The sequence below is a fragment of the Pseudoliparis swirei genome, chromosome 11 (assembly GCF_029220125.1).
Source record: "Pseudoliparis swirei isolate HS2019 ecotype Mariana Trench chromosome 11, NWPU_hadal_v1, whole genome shotgun sequence".
NCBI classification, from domain to species: domain Eukaryota; kingdom Metazoa; phylum Chordata; class Actinopteri; order Perciformes; family Liparidae; genus Pseudoliparis; species Pseudoliparis swirei.
Window position 1 is genome coordinate 21476412 of NC_079398.1, and position 15000 is coordinate 21491411.

A 15000-nucleotide genomic window follows, 5' to 3' on the forward strand; every position below is an offset into this window, starting at 1 on the left:
GCACTCAGATTTGTCCCTTTCGTAAAAGTATAACGGTGTAGAAAGTCTTGCACTCTAAATTGTATTTGAGTAGAATGAAGAACACAATTTTAGCAACAAAATGTATTTTAACTACCAAAACTAACACATTATATGATGCCGAATGACTCATGTCAGAAAAATATATATTATATAACTAAAATAATAATAAAAAATATGAAGAGCTTAGGATGTACCATGATGATATTGTATGTTGCATGTTTTAGACCACATTCAGTCCAGTAACACGACTGCACTTTCTAATTTAAATAGCACGCTAAAGTAGAGTCTTAATATTAATCTCAAAGTTCTGCTGAGGCATGTTTTAGTTATGCCATAAATTGAATGTTGGGACGAGTGGAACATTTTTAACTCACAAGTCAGGGAATAACCAACGTCGGTAGGATTCATCTTCTCGAGGTCGTCAATTCATAAAATAGAAGTTGAAATATGTATTTCCAGTTATCGACACTACCAGCATTTATAAAACACAGATGAAATATTCCACATTTTCTTTATTACATGTTTTAAATATTTGTTGAATAAATATCTCAGAGCGGATTCACTTTTAAATATTTCGCTGTCAATGATATTTGTAATGATTAAGAATTAAAGGACATTCTGACTTAAAACAAGCGTCGTTGTTATTTAAAATTATGAAACTAGTGTTTGATGTTCAGATGATATTGTGTTTGTCTTCGTCTTTACCGCATTAATATAGATCAAACATCATAAGATCATACAGCACACCATTCTTACTTTGCAAATAATTAGAGCAATAATTCTTTTGTTACCACATTTTATTTTTAAACAACATATAGAGTACCTGACACAAAAAATGAAGCAAATATCTGCTTCAAATATTTACATAAAACTTCGTAGAGAGACAGAAAAAAGAAAAAAACATTCTTTGGGTCTGACCATGCAAAACAATAAATAATGTTCCTGACAGTGCTTTGCATGGTGCACTCAGAAATACAAATAAAAAACATGGTGACGAGGCTACATACGAAGCTGCCCTGGTCCACACAGTCATCAGAAGTATTCACGCGCTGAGGCAATCCTCCCGACTCCAGATATAAGCAAAGAAACCGCCGACCAGGATAGATACAGAAATGAAAGAAAAAGTCAGATGTGCAACAGTTTTTTGTGTGAAAAGCTTAAGATTACGTAGAATAAACTGCGGCACCCTCAAAGGACGGAGGACGGAGGACGAGGCCTTCCCGATGTTTTCAACGGACGCTCTCCGACCCGGAGAGCGGGCGCTCCGAGTCGACTTCACGAACGTGCGCTCGCCACTCTGCGCTCGCCGCCGTGTTCAGGTGATTATTTGGGGTTCCCAAGACTGGCTGGCCATCTGGGGGCGACACTGCGTGATGACCAGAGGGCCCGTCGGGGTCTGGCTGTCCAGACACAGGCCGCTGACCATGTGCTGCAGAGCCGGGCCTTTAGGCTTCCACTTCTGAGAGAGAGAGAAGAAAAAAACATGAATTTATCTGTCTTTTCTTTCTTTTTTTCAGACGTCCAGCTTCCTGATGATAAATGACGGTTCCTGTTCGACTCATGGACCGAGTCAGACCTGAATAACAGAAACCAGGCGAATGGTTGACTTGTTGGACTCTGAGTGTGAAAGCCACAGGACAGCCAGCTGTCAGCAGCCCGACGAGACGCTTTGTTTTCACTGAGAAGTGAAAGAGTGAGCACGTTTACTCAAGTACTCTACAGTAAAGGACACATTTGGAGGACCGAATACTTTAATACTCTTTTGTTCTTTTACTCCACTACATTCCAAAGATAATCATCTTTTTTTTTTCACAGTTTGAGTTACTTTACAAATGAAGGCGTTGATTGGAAAGTGCTACTTGCACATTAACATCAGTGTAAAAATCCAATAATATAACATACAAATCACAGAGGCCAGTTTTATGGTTTATGTTGACTTAAATTAAAGCAGGATAGATTGCAACCCTCTGAGCGGCCCTCGCTCCTTCCTCTGCAGGACTGAAGTCATAAGTGAGTAACTGCGACTGTGAAACCATGGCAACGGCTTTGTGTTATGTGTTATTTACTTCGGCCTCATTGATTTAAATGGGTAGGACATAACATTGAAGACAGTATGATGTAACAAATTTCAACAGCACCACAAACTGCAGCCTCCGAGGCGACCGTAAAGTTGATTCGACGCCACTAAAATGGCTCCGTGAACTGAACATTATAACCTTTGTGAAAGAAGAATTAATTGCAGGACTGTTGTCTTCATTTTGGCGAGGTATACACTGACAAATGAGTGTATATTGCAGAACAATGACTATTACTTCTCCTCGAGTGAAGGATGTGAATATGCTCAAATCCGGAGGAGGCGGCGGATCACCGAGAGGACACAGGCTCATATTATGGTGTATCGTTTTTTTGTATCATTGTACTTTCTCCTAATATCCATTTATGGTCATAAAAAACCACTTACACTCCTTCACCCTCTGAATGTAATTCAAACTTCAGTTATTGCTTCTTTTTTAAAATTTATTACATAGTAAAGTGATTTCCAGTCAGTGAAATGTTGGCTGGATTTCTTTGATTTGCCATGAATTCAATATTCTTTTCAACCGAGACGCTGTAACTAGTCCAGAAACAGGCCGCCGGTGATCCACCGGGTAAAAGTGATTTGTTCGTTAGTTCGCCGATTAACCGGTTAGAGCCGGACTTAAGGCGACGGCAGAGAACGAGAGGGCCCAAACCATCTGGAGGCTTCACGAAGTCTGCAGGTGAATGAGAGGTTAATCTTCAAATCCCACAGGAGGGAGAGTGCATCTGTGTTTACGTGTGTTAACGTGTGTGTGTGTGTGTGTGTGTGTGCCACATACTGTAACTAGAATGGGCACTCGGTAGAGCGCATACCTTCTCATATCACAAGATTGGGCATTGAATTATGAACATTTTGGCATTAGTTGCATGCCAATTGGATAAAAATTGACGGCGCTATGGTAAAAAGAAGATCTTGACCTTTTCATGACCTTGACCTTTGACCCGATCGATCCCAAAATCTAATCAAATGGTCCCCGGATAATAACCAATCATCCCACCAAATTTCATGCGATTCGGTTTAATACTTTTTTAGTTATGCGAGTAACACGCATACAAATAAATATATAAATAAATAAATAATAAATAAATAAATACACGGCGATCAAAACATTACCTTCCGCATTTTCAATGCGACGGTAAACATGTACTGTTATAAACATGTCCTGCTACACGAGCGCGCTGTGCCTTTAAGTGCGTGCATGTGGACACAACAAAGACGGGGAGGAAATGAACATTTCAGAATGGAAATAAGAATGAGTTTGGTAACAATGATTTTGTGATTTAGTGATTATGTGATTATGTGCATTAAGGGCTTCACATGTTGCGCAACATGAACCAACGTTTGTGGGAGGTCCGATATAGACGTCAATATACTTTTTGAGTTGTCTGTGTCTGGAAATATGTCCAATTCATGCCAATACCTTTCCAAGTATTTCGTTATATTTATCATTGTTGGACTAAATTATAGATAGCACTTTATTTTCCTGGACACTTTATCCTGCTGGAAATTCACTTTGGTCACTGCCGTATGTATATGTTTTGTTTCCTCTGTATATTTAGTATTTTATGATATGTATGATATGATATCCCTTTATTTGTCCCACAGTGGGGAAATTTCAAAAATCACAGCAGCGGTGCACATCAGAGCATCAATGAAAATAAATATAAAACACAAAACAAAATAAATAAAAAAAAGTATCAGAATTTAGTATTTAGTATTGTTATTGTGCTTTGTGTTTTATTTTTATCTTTTATTTGTATTAATGCTCTAATGTGCACCCGCTGCTGTGATCCTGAAATGTCCCCACTGTGGGACTAATAAAGGAGTATCTTATCTTATCTTAAAGCAACGCTCGACATAACCTCTTGAGTGAAACTTTTTTCTTGTTATTTGTTGTTTATTATAAAACATTTATATAATGCAAAGAATATAAAATGTTGCACGGCTGTTCCAGACTGTGATCAGAGAAAAGCCTCCGTCATACGGGACGGCTTCACGTCGTACCTCTTCACCATCACTCTGCTCTTCAGAGGTAATGCCTTGAGTGCTCTTTCCTTCAAAGAGAAGAGTCAAAACAACATTTATTTCCCCCTCTCTGCGGGATTAAAACACAGAGGACAAAGATGTCAAAAGGCTCCCACAGCAAGAACTGGTTTCTTGTTAATGGGCCGCTTTCCAAAGACTTCTCGAGGGATTGTGACGGGCCTGCAGAGAGACGAGAGGAGGGCCAAACACATGGTCGGGCCTGGCAGGAGGCCCCCGCGCTCACACACATGGTTCGGCTTATTGACTCCCTCTCCGGTGTCATATATCTCACCCGGCAGCCAACGCGGGTCGGGGGGGACGAGGTTCACACAGGGGGAGACTGGGGAGGGACAGGGTGCGGTCTGACGGTACGGGAGCGCTTGTTCCCCCTGCGTCTGTAGAAATGGAGCGCTCCTCCTTTCCTTTGGACTCCTGGCATCAGCGCCAGCAGGCCGGGCCCGGAGCCGCCGCTCTCGTCTCCACGTCTCTCGCGTCCGAGTTCAACGCCGAGGACGAACGAGCCGCTTGGTTCCAAAACGAGATAACCGTTTGGGAAAAAACGAGACCTTCTGTCAAAGTGACTGATGGAGCCAGATTAAAGCTGATTCCACGTCTCTGTTGTTAACCCTGAGTTAACAACATCACTTTACAGAGCACCTTGTTTAAAATATATATATATATATATATACACATACACACACACATATATACACACACATATATATATATAAACACACACATTATATATATATATATATATACTAGTGCTGTGAAAAATAATGCGTTAACTCAGTTAATTCAATTACAGGTTTAACTAGTTTTTTTTTTTTAACGCATTTAACGCATGCGCAGAATGAGCTTCCAATCCGTCTGTTGTTGGTCGTCGGGACCAAAAAAAAGTCACTTGCAAAATGAGCTTCCAATCCACCACTTCAATCTGAACTCTGTCCGCTCTCATGCAGACGGTCTGTTCATCGGTAATGATCCTTCCGCAGGTTCACCTCCGGAAACCTTGTTACGACTTTTACTTCCTGTAGATCAGGGTCTCAACACGTCGATCGCGACCTGCCAGTCGATCGCGCGTAGTGTTGGTAGATCGCATGACATTAAAGAGATTGGCCCGCCCCCTGACATGTTCTCTATAGCACGTCTTTGTTCTTTTATTAAACTAAACGTCTGTTGTTGATCGTATCTCCATAGCAGCATGTCATTTCTGTCTCTTCGCGTTGCGTTAACACTTATCGATCTCCGTCTCGCGCGCCACAGAGCTCCGTGCGCGCGCATCGACCGAGCAAAAAAAGTCACTTGTCAATCTGTCCACCTGTCCGTGTCGGTGAGGTTTCAGCTTTGCAGCGGTGTCCCCGCCGTCCCTTTCATCACGGCCCAGTTCATGAAGAAAACCCACACAGTCAGTTTGCCTCAGCAGCTGCTAGAGGAAGACTAGAGGCCTTTAGATTGTGTCATGGTGGAGTTAATGGTTGACAAACAAGAGGAAAATGTTCTGTTTAACCCTCCTGTTACCTTTACATTTACCAACATATTTTACCCTCGGGGTCAATTTGACCCCAGCAATTAAAACCTCCAGAAAATTATTAGAATTAATATTGCTTCCCAAGTTTAAGTGTGAGGTACTTTATGTTTGTTTGTTGACTACCTAAATAGCCCTTTAAATAAATAAAAAAAGTTGATATTTTTTATATGTTTGACACAGTGAAAAACAGCCTGGGGTCAAATTGACCCCAAAGAACACCGACATTAAACATTGAATGGGGTCAAATTGACCCGAAAGGTAACAGGAGGGTTAAACATTCTGTTTAGGATGAAGATGGATTAATGTTCCATATGGAAGAAAACTGCTAAATAACTGCTGAGTTGCAGCACCATTGTATAGAAGAATGTATAAATGTATATATCCGTCTTTTGTCATAAATCTCTATGTTCTCACAAAATATACCGAGAATATCGGTAATATGTGATTAATCATGATTAATCCACAAAAACCTGTGATTAACTCGATTAAAAATTGTAATCGTTTCACAGCCCTAATATATACACATATATATATACACACATATATATATATATACATACACATATATATATATATATATATATATATATATTATACTTTTCCCCCCATCTCTTTAAATGTGTTATGGAACTTACATTTCTTTTCAATAGATCAGGTTTTCATGTTGTTGTTTTTTAACACTATTTGCTTCTCACCTGTCTGGGCTCTTTTGCATTGCAGGACTCCATCTTGACCTTTGACCCCGCCGCGAAGGCGGAAATGGCCAGGCAGAGGTCCTGCTGCCGGATCAGAGGCTCTATTAGTTCCCATCTCTGCAAAATACAGGAGAAAAAAAAGGATGACTCAATTACAAAAAAATACAGAGTGGACATTTTTGGCTTCAAATCGAGGGACTTTCGGTGTGATTCATTCATTTATAACGGACGAGTATTCCATTTAACGTGAGTGCTTTCATGTGTCTTGGTACGTTCACCCTGGATCCAGATGAATGATCTTGACGTGATGCGTTTGGGTTTCAAAAGGTTACAAATGTCTTTATTGGATTACTGACTTCCACAACTGTCGATTAGAAACCCCAACAAATTCAAAAGAGATGCAGCCGGAAAAATTGACAAACTTGCATTTACTTCCTAAAAAAAAAGGAAAAACTGTTGCAAGTTATTGTCACACCGAGCCACGGCAACACACGCTCGGATCTCCATGTATCACCTGCCGGCTTTCATCTGAGCCACAGGTGGGAGGCTTCAAAGATAACAACTAAAAAATATATAATATAATATAATGATCAAAGCTCAGCAGTGACTAATGTTCACGACCGTGACCAAACTTGAATAAAGTTCAGGCGTGCACTCCCTCATGTGATGATTGATAACACTTGTTTATTATCAGCTCTGTAACCTAGCAACAGAGGATACGTTGTACCCCCACACAGGCTCCGGAAGTTGCAGACTGAAGGATCGTGGCATTAACGTGTTGATAAATACGTTCCCGCGCTTTACGTTAATTTGCCAGAGCAATCGCAGAATCAATATTGACTATAAGTCATTACATTGTGTATGAATCCAAGCATCCGTGTGATTATCAGGTCAAACCTGGAACCTAGAAATATGCCGACTACCAACTATTCATACACTCTGTCATATTCACTGAATGTGTTTTAACTCTAATCTGTCCTTCTGGTCACATGACATCTATTACACCTGTCCATCCTGGAGAGGGATCCTCCTCTGTTGCTCTCCTGAAGGGTTGTTTGGGAGTTGTTCCTGATCCGATGTGAGGTCAAAGGTCAGGGATGTCTATGTGTACAGATTGTAAAGCCCTCTGAGACAAATTTATAATTTGTGAAAATGGGGCTATACAAATAAACTGAATTAAATTGAATTGAAATCCCTGCAGATTGAGACCACAATTTCAGACTTTGAGAGTCTCGCCCGAGTGGCAGAGCGCTGACCTGCGACCTGATGGCTCCGATGCCCCGGCACTCCGCCAGGCCGAGTGTATCGGTCCCACGGGTCTCCAGACACAAACCGCCTTGTCTCAGCACACTGGACACCGCTTCCTTCTCCGGGACCCTGAGGGAGCCCGAGGGAGGAGAGAGAGGCCGATGAGGGGTCTCATTGTGACGAGAAGAGAACAGATGGATCCAGTTGACTGGTTCCCCCGTCGAGGAATTGATTCGCAACGCTCAGTAATTACAACACGCGCTTATGAAAATATACAATTACAATACAAGAAACCATAGTTATTAGGAAGATGATGAGCTGGGGCTTAAGAAACAAGCTGGAGGGATCAACTCTAATACCCCACTCAGATGTTTCAATCCAAATCAGATGTATTAACATCATTGGCTTTGAACGTGGGGTCAAAATAAATCCAAGTTCACATATTTTTCCGATTTAGGTGCTTGGGAAGAAGAATTTTTGACTGCATTCATCATTGTGTCTTTTCTTTCTGCAAACACAGCGTTTTGGCTCCGAGAAATCACAAGTATTTCATATTTGTTTATTTTTTATTGTGCTTGGAGGATACTTTGGCCCTCCTTGGTGTTAAATAACTACCAATTATATCCAGAGGTCAGGCAGGAAAGTCATCTATAAATTCCATGATAACTTGTAGTCATAAAAAAGCCTCCATTAAAAAAGGACACTTGGATGTTTGGCCTTCACTGCGCAGCGTTTGACGCTCGAGGGCAGTTTTCACGTTCGGGTTTCTCTGTTCTCGCCTTAAATCTGAGAGCGTGAGCTGGATTTTTCATTTCAGAATCATTTTCTCACAACTAATGTTCCTCAAAGAAACAGATCCCGACAAGTCGTGGATTATCTTGAGTAACCGGGTCATGATTCATAAAAAAGAGACATGGCTGTGGTGACTTTTTTAAATGCATTGAAGTCGAGTCCCATCGCAATGAAGAGAAAGTCACGACAGACGATATTATTATACAAGTCACACAAAAACAATCTAGATTGATAAATAGCATCACGGGTAAGAGGAAAAATATGTATTTTGGGGTGAACTATCCAGCACTAAAAATATTTAAAGAAATTCTGGGTTTTAAATCTATTTTAAAATCTATTTATAATATTTATTCATGACGATAATTTAAACTTTTCTGACGTGGAAAAACACAAGAGACCGAAATAATAATTCAAAAAGCAGCTAAATCCCAGTGACCGGCAGCTCAGTCCGAAGCGTCGTACCTCAGCTCAGGATAGACGTTCTCCATGTACCAGCGGAAAGGTTTGCAGTTCAACTTCCGCCTCAGAGTCAGACGGTCTGCGATGCTGCAGGACGAACAGAAACACGAGAGGATGCAGAGGCAGTAGAGAGAATCAGAGGAAAATGAAGATGTTAAGAAGATGAACCTACAGACTCCACGAACAGGGGGGGGGGGGGGTCATAAAAAATAGTGTTGAACCAGAAATAACTCTTTTCCACAAAGAGCGCCTCCTGTTGAAATCCACTGTGTCAAAAAAACACATAATTCTCTGGTTCCAGCTCCTTAAGTGTGAGGCGTTGCTGCGTTTCTTTGTCATGCATGACAGCAACTCAATTATGTATTATTGGAGGAATCAGGAAATTCATATTTAGTATAATAGCTATAATCTTTTTGTCACATTTGTTCAGTATTTTCTAGATTTTTTTTATCGACAAAACAATTACGATTGTCAAGAATATATTCAGAAAGTGAATCTTTAATGGTCTTAACTGTTAATATCACTAGATACATAGAACCATGACAAGCGCACATAAGAAAGTAGTGAGAAAAAAAAGAATAATTATAATAATGTAGCCGACACTGTATTGATCCCACAGTGGGGAAATTCCTCTCTGCATTTCTCCCATCATTAAGGAGGAGTGGGCTGCAGTGAGTGTCTTGCTCAAGGGCACTTCAACATGCAAATATACACTACCGTTCAAAAGTTTGGGGTCATCCAGACAATTTCGTGTCTTCCATGAAAACTCACTTTTATTTATCAAATGAATTGAAAATTGAATAGAAAATATAGTCAAGACATTGACAAGGTTAGAAATAATGATTAATATTTGAAGTATTAATTTTGTTCTTCAAACTTCAAGCTCAAAGGAAGGCCAGTTGTATAGCTTATATCACCAGCATAACTGTTTTCAGCTGTGCTAACATAATTGCACAAGAGTTTTCTAATCAGACATTAGTCTTCTAAGGCGATTATCAAACACAATGTACCATTAGAACACTGGAGTGATAGTTGATGGAAATGGGCCTCTATACACCTCTGGAGATATTTCATTAGAAACCAGACGTTTCCACCTAGAATAGTCATTTACCACATTAACAATGTATAGAGTGTATTTTTGATTCATGTTATCTTTATTGAAAAAACAGTGCTTTTCTTTGAAAAATAAAGACATTTCGAAGTGACCCCAAACTTTTGAACGGTAGTGTAGATATAAAGATATCTTTATCTTCTATCACAAGAGTTGAGTGTTGGTAAAAACAACTCGTTGACCAGATTCATTGCCGGACTGAAACAATAACAAAAATATTTTTTTATCAAGGTCTCACAAATATACAATAAAAAAGACAAACTGAGTGGATGTGTAACTGTACGCTGAGAGAAGAAGGGTGGGGGGGACAGTGAAGTGGACCGACCTGCCAAAGGCCTTGCCCTGGGCCGACGGCCTCGCTGAGTAGTAGTACTGTTTATACTCGTCCATCCACACCTCGGCAGCCCGCCGGGTGTTCCTGCACACACACACACACACACACACACACACACACAACACCTGCTCAGAAACACTAACGACACACGCAGGAGCCTTCAGACCCACGTCTCCCTCCGGAATGTCATCCTCCCCAAATTCTGAGTGTATTTGCAGGTGAAGACAAACAGGCAGACGAGAGAGTTCGGTGCGTGTCGGACACACAACCACGGCTGCATTTACGGCACGTTGGTGGTAAATATTGTCTGTGTTCAGAAGGTGATGAAACAAAACTAAAGAGGGAAATAAACACACAGCATAAAGACCCCAATCCGGGAAATCACCACCTTTCTTTTTTGCACCTTCTTTTTTATCATAAATATTTATTTGCTCTGTATTTCATTGTAGTTACTTAATAAATAATAAAACAAAATACATATAGCACTTGGTGATTTGTACAACCAACTGTACAACATAATGAGCTCATTTTACACCTTCAAACTAATTACAGCAAAAGTAACCTATGAAGTTATATAATTATTGTCCATGTTTGTTATCTTTGCTGTGTTTCATCCAGAAGAAGCTGGATAGTTTTCCGGACTCTAAGAAGACCCGTTTCACGATGACGATTATGCAGTTTAACGTCGTTATGTCACATGAAGTCTGGGGAAAGATTTGTTCTTTACTTTATTCGTTATATTCTGCTCGAGTCAAAACGTGTGAAAAGTGTGACGCTCTTAACTTCACACTGCGACGTGCTGAATCTATTTGACGCCCGGCAAACGGCAGACGCGGATGTCCGGTGTCCTGACTAACGGAGCAAACCCACTCACTTAATGTAGGTGAGAGCGTTGCCTTCTGGGAAGTCGTACGGGTGCCGCTTCCTGAACACGTGACCCACGCGGCTGCAGGGAAGAATCTCCAGGCTTCCTCCGCACATCCACACCCGGAAAGAAAGCTCTGCAGGAGGACAGACGCAGAGCATGAGGTCAAGTATGTAGGCAGATAGTCTGTCTTTATGTATATACATATATAATAATACACATGTATATTATATGTATATACCTCTAGATATACAGTATGTCTGATCATCCCAATGGCCGTGCTCATCTGATATATTGTAGATGCAGTAGAGGGATATAAGATATAAATAAGCTATAAATAAGCTGTAAATAAGCTATAAATAAGATATAAATAAGCTGTAAATAAGCTATAAATAAACTATAAATAAGCTATAAATAAGCTATAAATAAGCTGTAAATAAGCTATAAATAAGCTGTAAATAAGCTATAAATATGCTGTAAATAAGCTATAAATACGCTATAAATAAGCTGTAAATATGCTATAAATAAGCTATAAATAAACTATAAATAAGCTATAAATAAACTGTAAATAAGATGTAAATAATCTATAAATAAACTGTAAATAAGATATAAATAAGCTATAAATACACTATAAATAAGCTGTAAATAAGATATAAATAAGGTGTAAATAAGCTATAAATAAGCTATAAATAAACTATAAATAAACTGTAAATAATCTATAAATAATCTATAAATAAACTGTAAATAAGATATAAATAAGATATAAATAAGCTGTAAATAAGATATAAATAAGCTGTAAATAAGCTATAAATAAGCTATAAATAAACTGTAAATAAGCTATAAATAAACTGTAAATAAGATATAAATAAGCTATAAATAAGCTGTAAATAAGCTATAAATAAGCTATAAATAAGCTGTAAATAAGCGATAAATAAGCTGTAAATCAGCCGTTGTTGCGGATGAATTAATGCTCTGCTGCAAACACAATTGGCATCTGAAGAGCAGGCCGCTGGGCCTCTGCAGCATCCAGAAGCATCCGCGCTGGTCCACATCAAATGTTAATAATAAATGTCACTGTCATGACTCAAATTTGAATTTCCCATTATTATTTCTGCGTTAGTGACAGCTGTGTCATTGGATAAAGCTTTTTTTATTTATTTATCTTTTTACAAACACACATGGCAGTCAAGAGGCGGTATAAGCGTTGTTCTTTTTCATTTCTTATCGGTCTAAATGATTGATACTCATTTTAGTTTGTGAGCACAATACTATTTATTTACTGAAATTATTCTTTCATTTTATTGAAGAATACTCAAGGGTTGCAACCAGGGAATATAATACAGAGGCTGATGCGATGTCCACGTTTAGAGAGTTTAGTTTAGTTAATATTCAGTGTGCTTTATACGTCGTAAAGTACCCGTGTGATCTCCTGCCCACCTACTTCTCCTCTACCAAAAATGTAAACGTCTTTTAGAAAAAAGGAAGTTTACGAAAATATCGAGGCTCAATGAGAAGGTTCTGATATGTTTGGTCCAGCCGGTCAGCGTAAACACTCGTGTCGGACGGCCCGTGAAGGACGAGCTCAGTAAACGTCGAGGAGCTCACCAAAGTTCTCCCCTCCCCAGATGTCCATGTGGGTGTCGTACTGGCCCAGGTGGTTGAACCAGCTCTTGTCCATGGTGAAGATGCCACCGGCGATGACGGGAGTCCTGCCGAGTGGAGCAGAGTCAGTTACTGAGAGACATTTCGAGTGCAGCCAGAGCCAAATGATGTCAAAGTAAGGAACTGAGCACAAATTCTAAATTCTAAATCATTTAAGATGTGCAAGTGGGGCAAATCCACAGGCTCCAGGCTTACTGAGTGTTCACTGCTAGTAAAGCACAACATCTATTTATGGAATAATTATGGAATAATGTTGAAATGGATGTAAGAATGGTGAACTCCTTTTTGGTTTTCAAGGGAATTATTAATAGAACAAATGTTAAGTTTTAAATGTGATAAAAAACGTATTTATATGGAAGATGCATGTGGAAGTATGTCTGTATGTATATCTATTTATATGTATGTATATATATATATATAGTTTTTTGTTTTCTTTGTTATTATGTGGAAGTATGTCTGTATGTATACATATTTATATATGTATATATATATATATACATATATATATAGTTTTTTGTTTTTGTTTTATTTGTTATTTTTTATTTATTTTATATTAATTTTCTGATTTATTTTATATTAATTTAGGATAGGAATATATAAGCATTTTTTGCTTCTACCTATACCGTTTCCATCTTTCTGTTTTGTAATTATATAAAATAATATTGTATTGTAGTTGATTTGATTGACTGAATAAAATAAAAATACACATCAGCCGACTAAGTCAAGGCCTGTGAGGGCTCCTTTTGTGATTTGAGATTTGTGTGAACATGTTGTATATTCAGAAATTCATTTCATGATTCCACACACTGGGAGGCCGGTAGTGAAAAGCATAGAAACAGTGGGTTACATAACAGGGGCTCAAGCAGCTGATTCTTCCATTTCATCTTTAAACAAGGGCGACCGCACATGCTGCATCGAGGCAGAAAAGGTTTCACCTGGTGAAAAGAGAAGCGACCCTACAACTCACTCTCTGCATGAGCGGGATTTGACCCTTTTGTGGTCTTGGACAACTATATAGTTGTGACATACGCTTAAATACAAAAAAAACATACACATTTTTCATCCTATATATTTTTTTTCATCTCGGTGATCGTCGACCACAAAAGGGTCAAATCCTGCTGACGATGACATGTTCAGGTCTGAAATCAATTCCTCTGACTCTGCGGACCGCAGCGGCACGAAGGGAGGAGGAAGAGGGATGATGATGACGAGCGGCGGAGACAGACCTGATTGCCAGTGTGGGGTCGCTCCTCGCCATTTTCTGCTCTATGGGAATCTGCTCCCATTTGAAATGGAGACTCCAGTCAAATCCTGGAGAGAGAGAGAGAGAGAGAGAGAGAGAGGCAGATCCAGTTACAACCCCTCCATTGTTTCCGCAGAAGAAGACAAGATACGAGTATTTCAGCTGAACTGAACGTCCATCATTTCACTCTTTTAGCTTCACAAGCTTTACTTTCCAGACGGATCCGTGAAGGAATTTTTCGACCATGAGTTTCGAATTACTCTGGAAGGGTTAGTAATCAGTCACATAACGAGGGGAGTTCTCCTCCACTGCAGCTGTGTGTGCTATCGCATGATTTGTGCGTCGTGTCCCGACCTCCTCTCAAGTCTGCCGAGGCGGCCAAATAGGCGAAGTTATCCAGGCTGATGACATCAATGATGGGGCTGACCACTCGCGTATGGTCCTGCATGAGAGGAGAAGGACACGGGATTATTGAGATGTGATTGAACGTTTATATTTGAACCATTATGCCGTTTTCCAGACAGTGTTTTATGCATGTTTACATTTTATAAATGCATTACATTTCAGTCACACGGGTGGCCAGACATTCCCATTTATCCATAATACAGCAATTATGTCTACGTTAAGGAGGGTGTCGCGTAAATACCTCGACAGCATTATGTTTCTAATTAATTACTACGGGAACTCACAGCTCTTTTTTCATAACTGATGAAGTGCAGAGAAGGGATTTATGGCAGCGCGTTAATTACTAAGCAGGTGTGTGGAGATGGGAAACGAGTGAAAAGAGGTCAAACCCCTTCAGTTCAAGGCAACTAATCATTATAACGACAGGAAGCGTCACATCTCATGTTTGTTTTTAATGAAGCATATAAGCCAAAAGAGGTGAAGCATGGATTTTCATCGGTTTAATCCCACGTCTGTCCACTTGTTGCTC

At 39.6% G+C, this 15000-nt stretch overlaps 1 protein-coding gene across 1 annotated transcript in view; it reads right to left on the reverse strand.

Annotated features, from left to right (window-relative positions):
- Positions 1–800: 800 nt before the first annotated feature.
- galnt16 (UDP-N-acetyl-alpha-D-galactosamine:polypeptide N-acetylgalactosaminyltransferase 16) overlaps positions 801–15000 on the reverse strand; it is a 49710-nt gene continuing 35510 nt past the window's right edge. The window contains exons 7-15 of the mRNA XM_056426158.1: positions 14421–14508; positions 14050–14134; positions 12767–12870; positions 11171–11297; positions 10288–10380; positions 8855–8938; positions 7609–7729; positions 6353–6469; positions 801–1480 (exon numbers count right to left, since the gene is read on the reverse strand). Coding sequence (XP_056282133.1) covers positions 1337–1480; positions 6353–6469; positions 7609–7729; positions 8855–8938; positions 10288–10380; positions 11171–11297; positions 12767–12870; positions 14050–14134; positions 14421–14508 — 963 coding nt within the window. The 3' untranslated portion in view covers positions 801–1336. The remainder of the gene's footprint in view (positions 1481–6352; positions 6470–7608; positions 7730–8854; positions 8939–10287; positions 10381–11170; positions 11298–12766; positions 12871–14049; positions 14135–14420; positions 14509–15000) is intronic.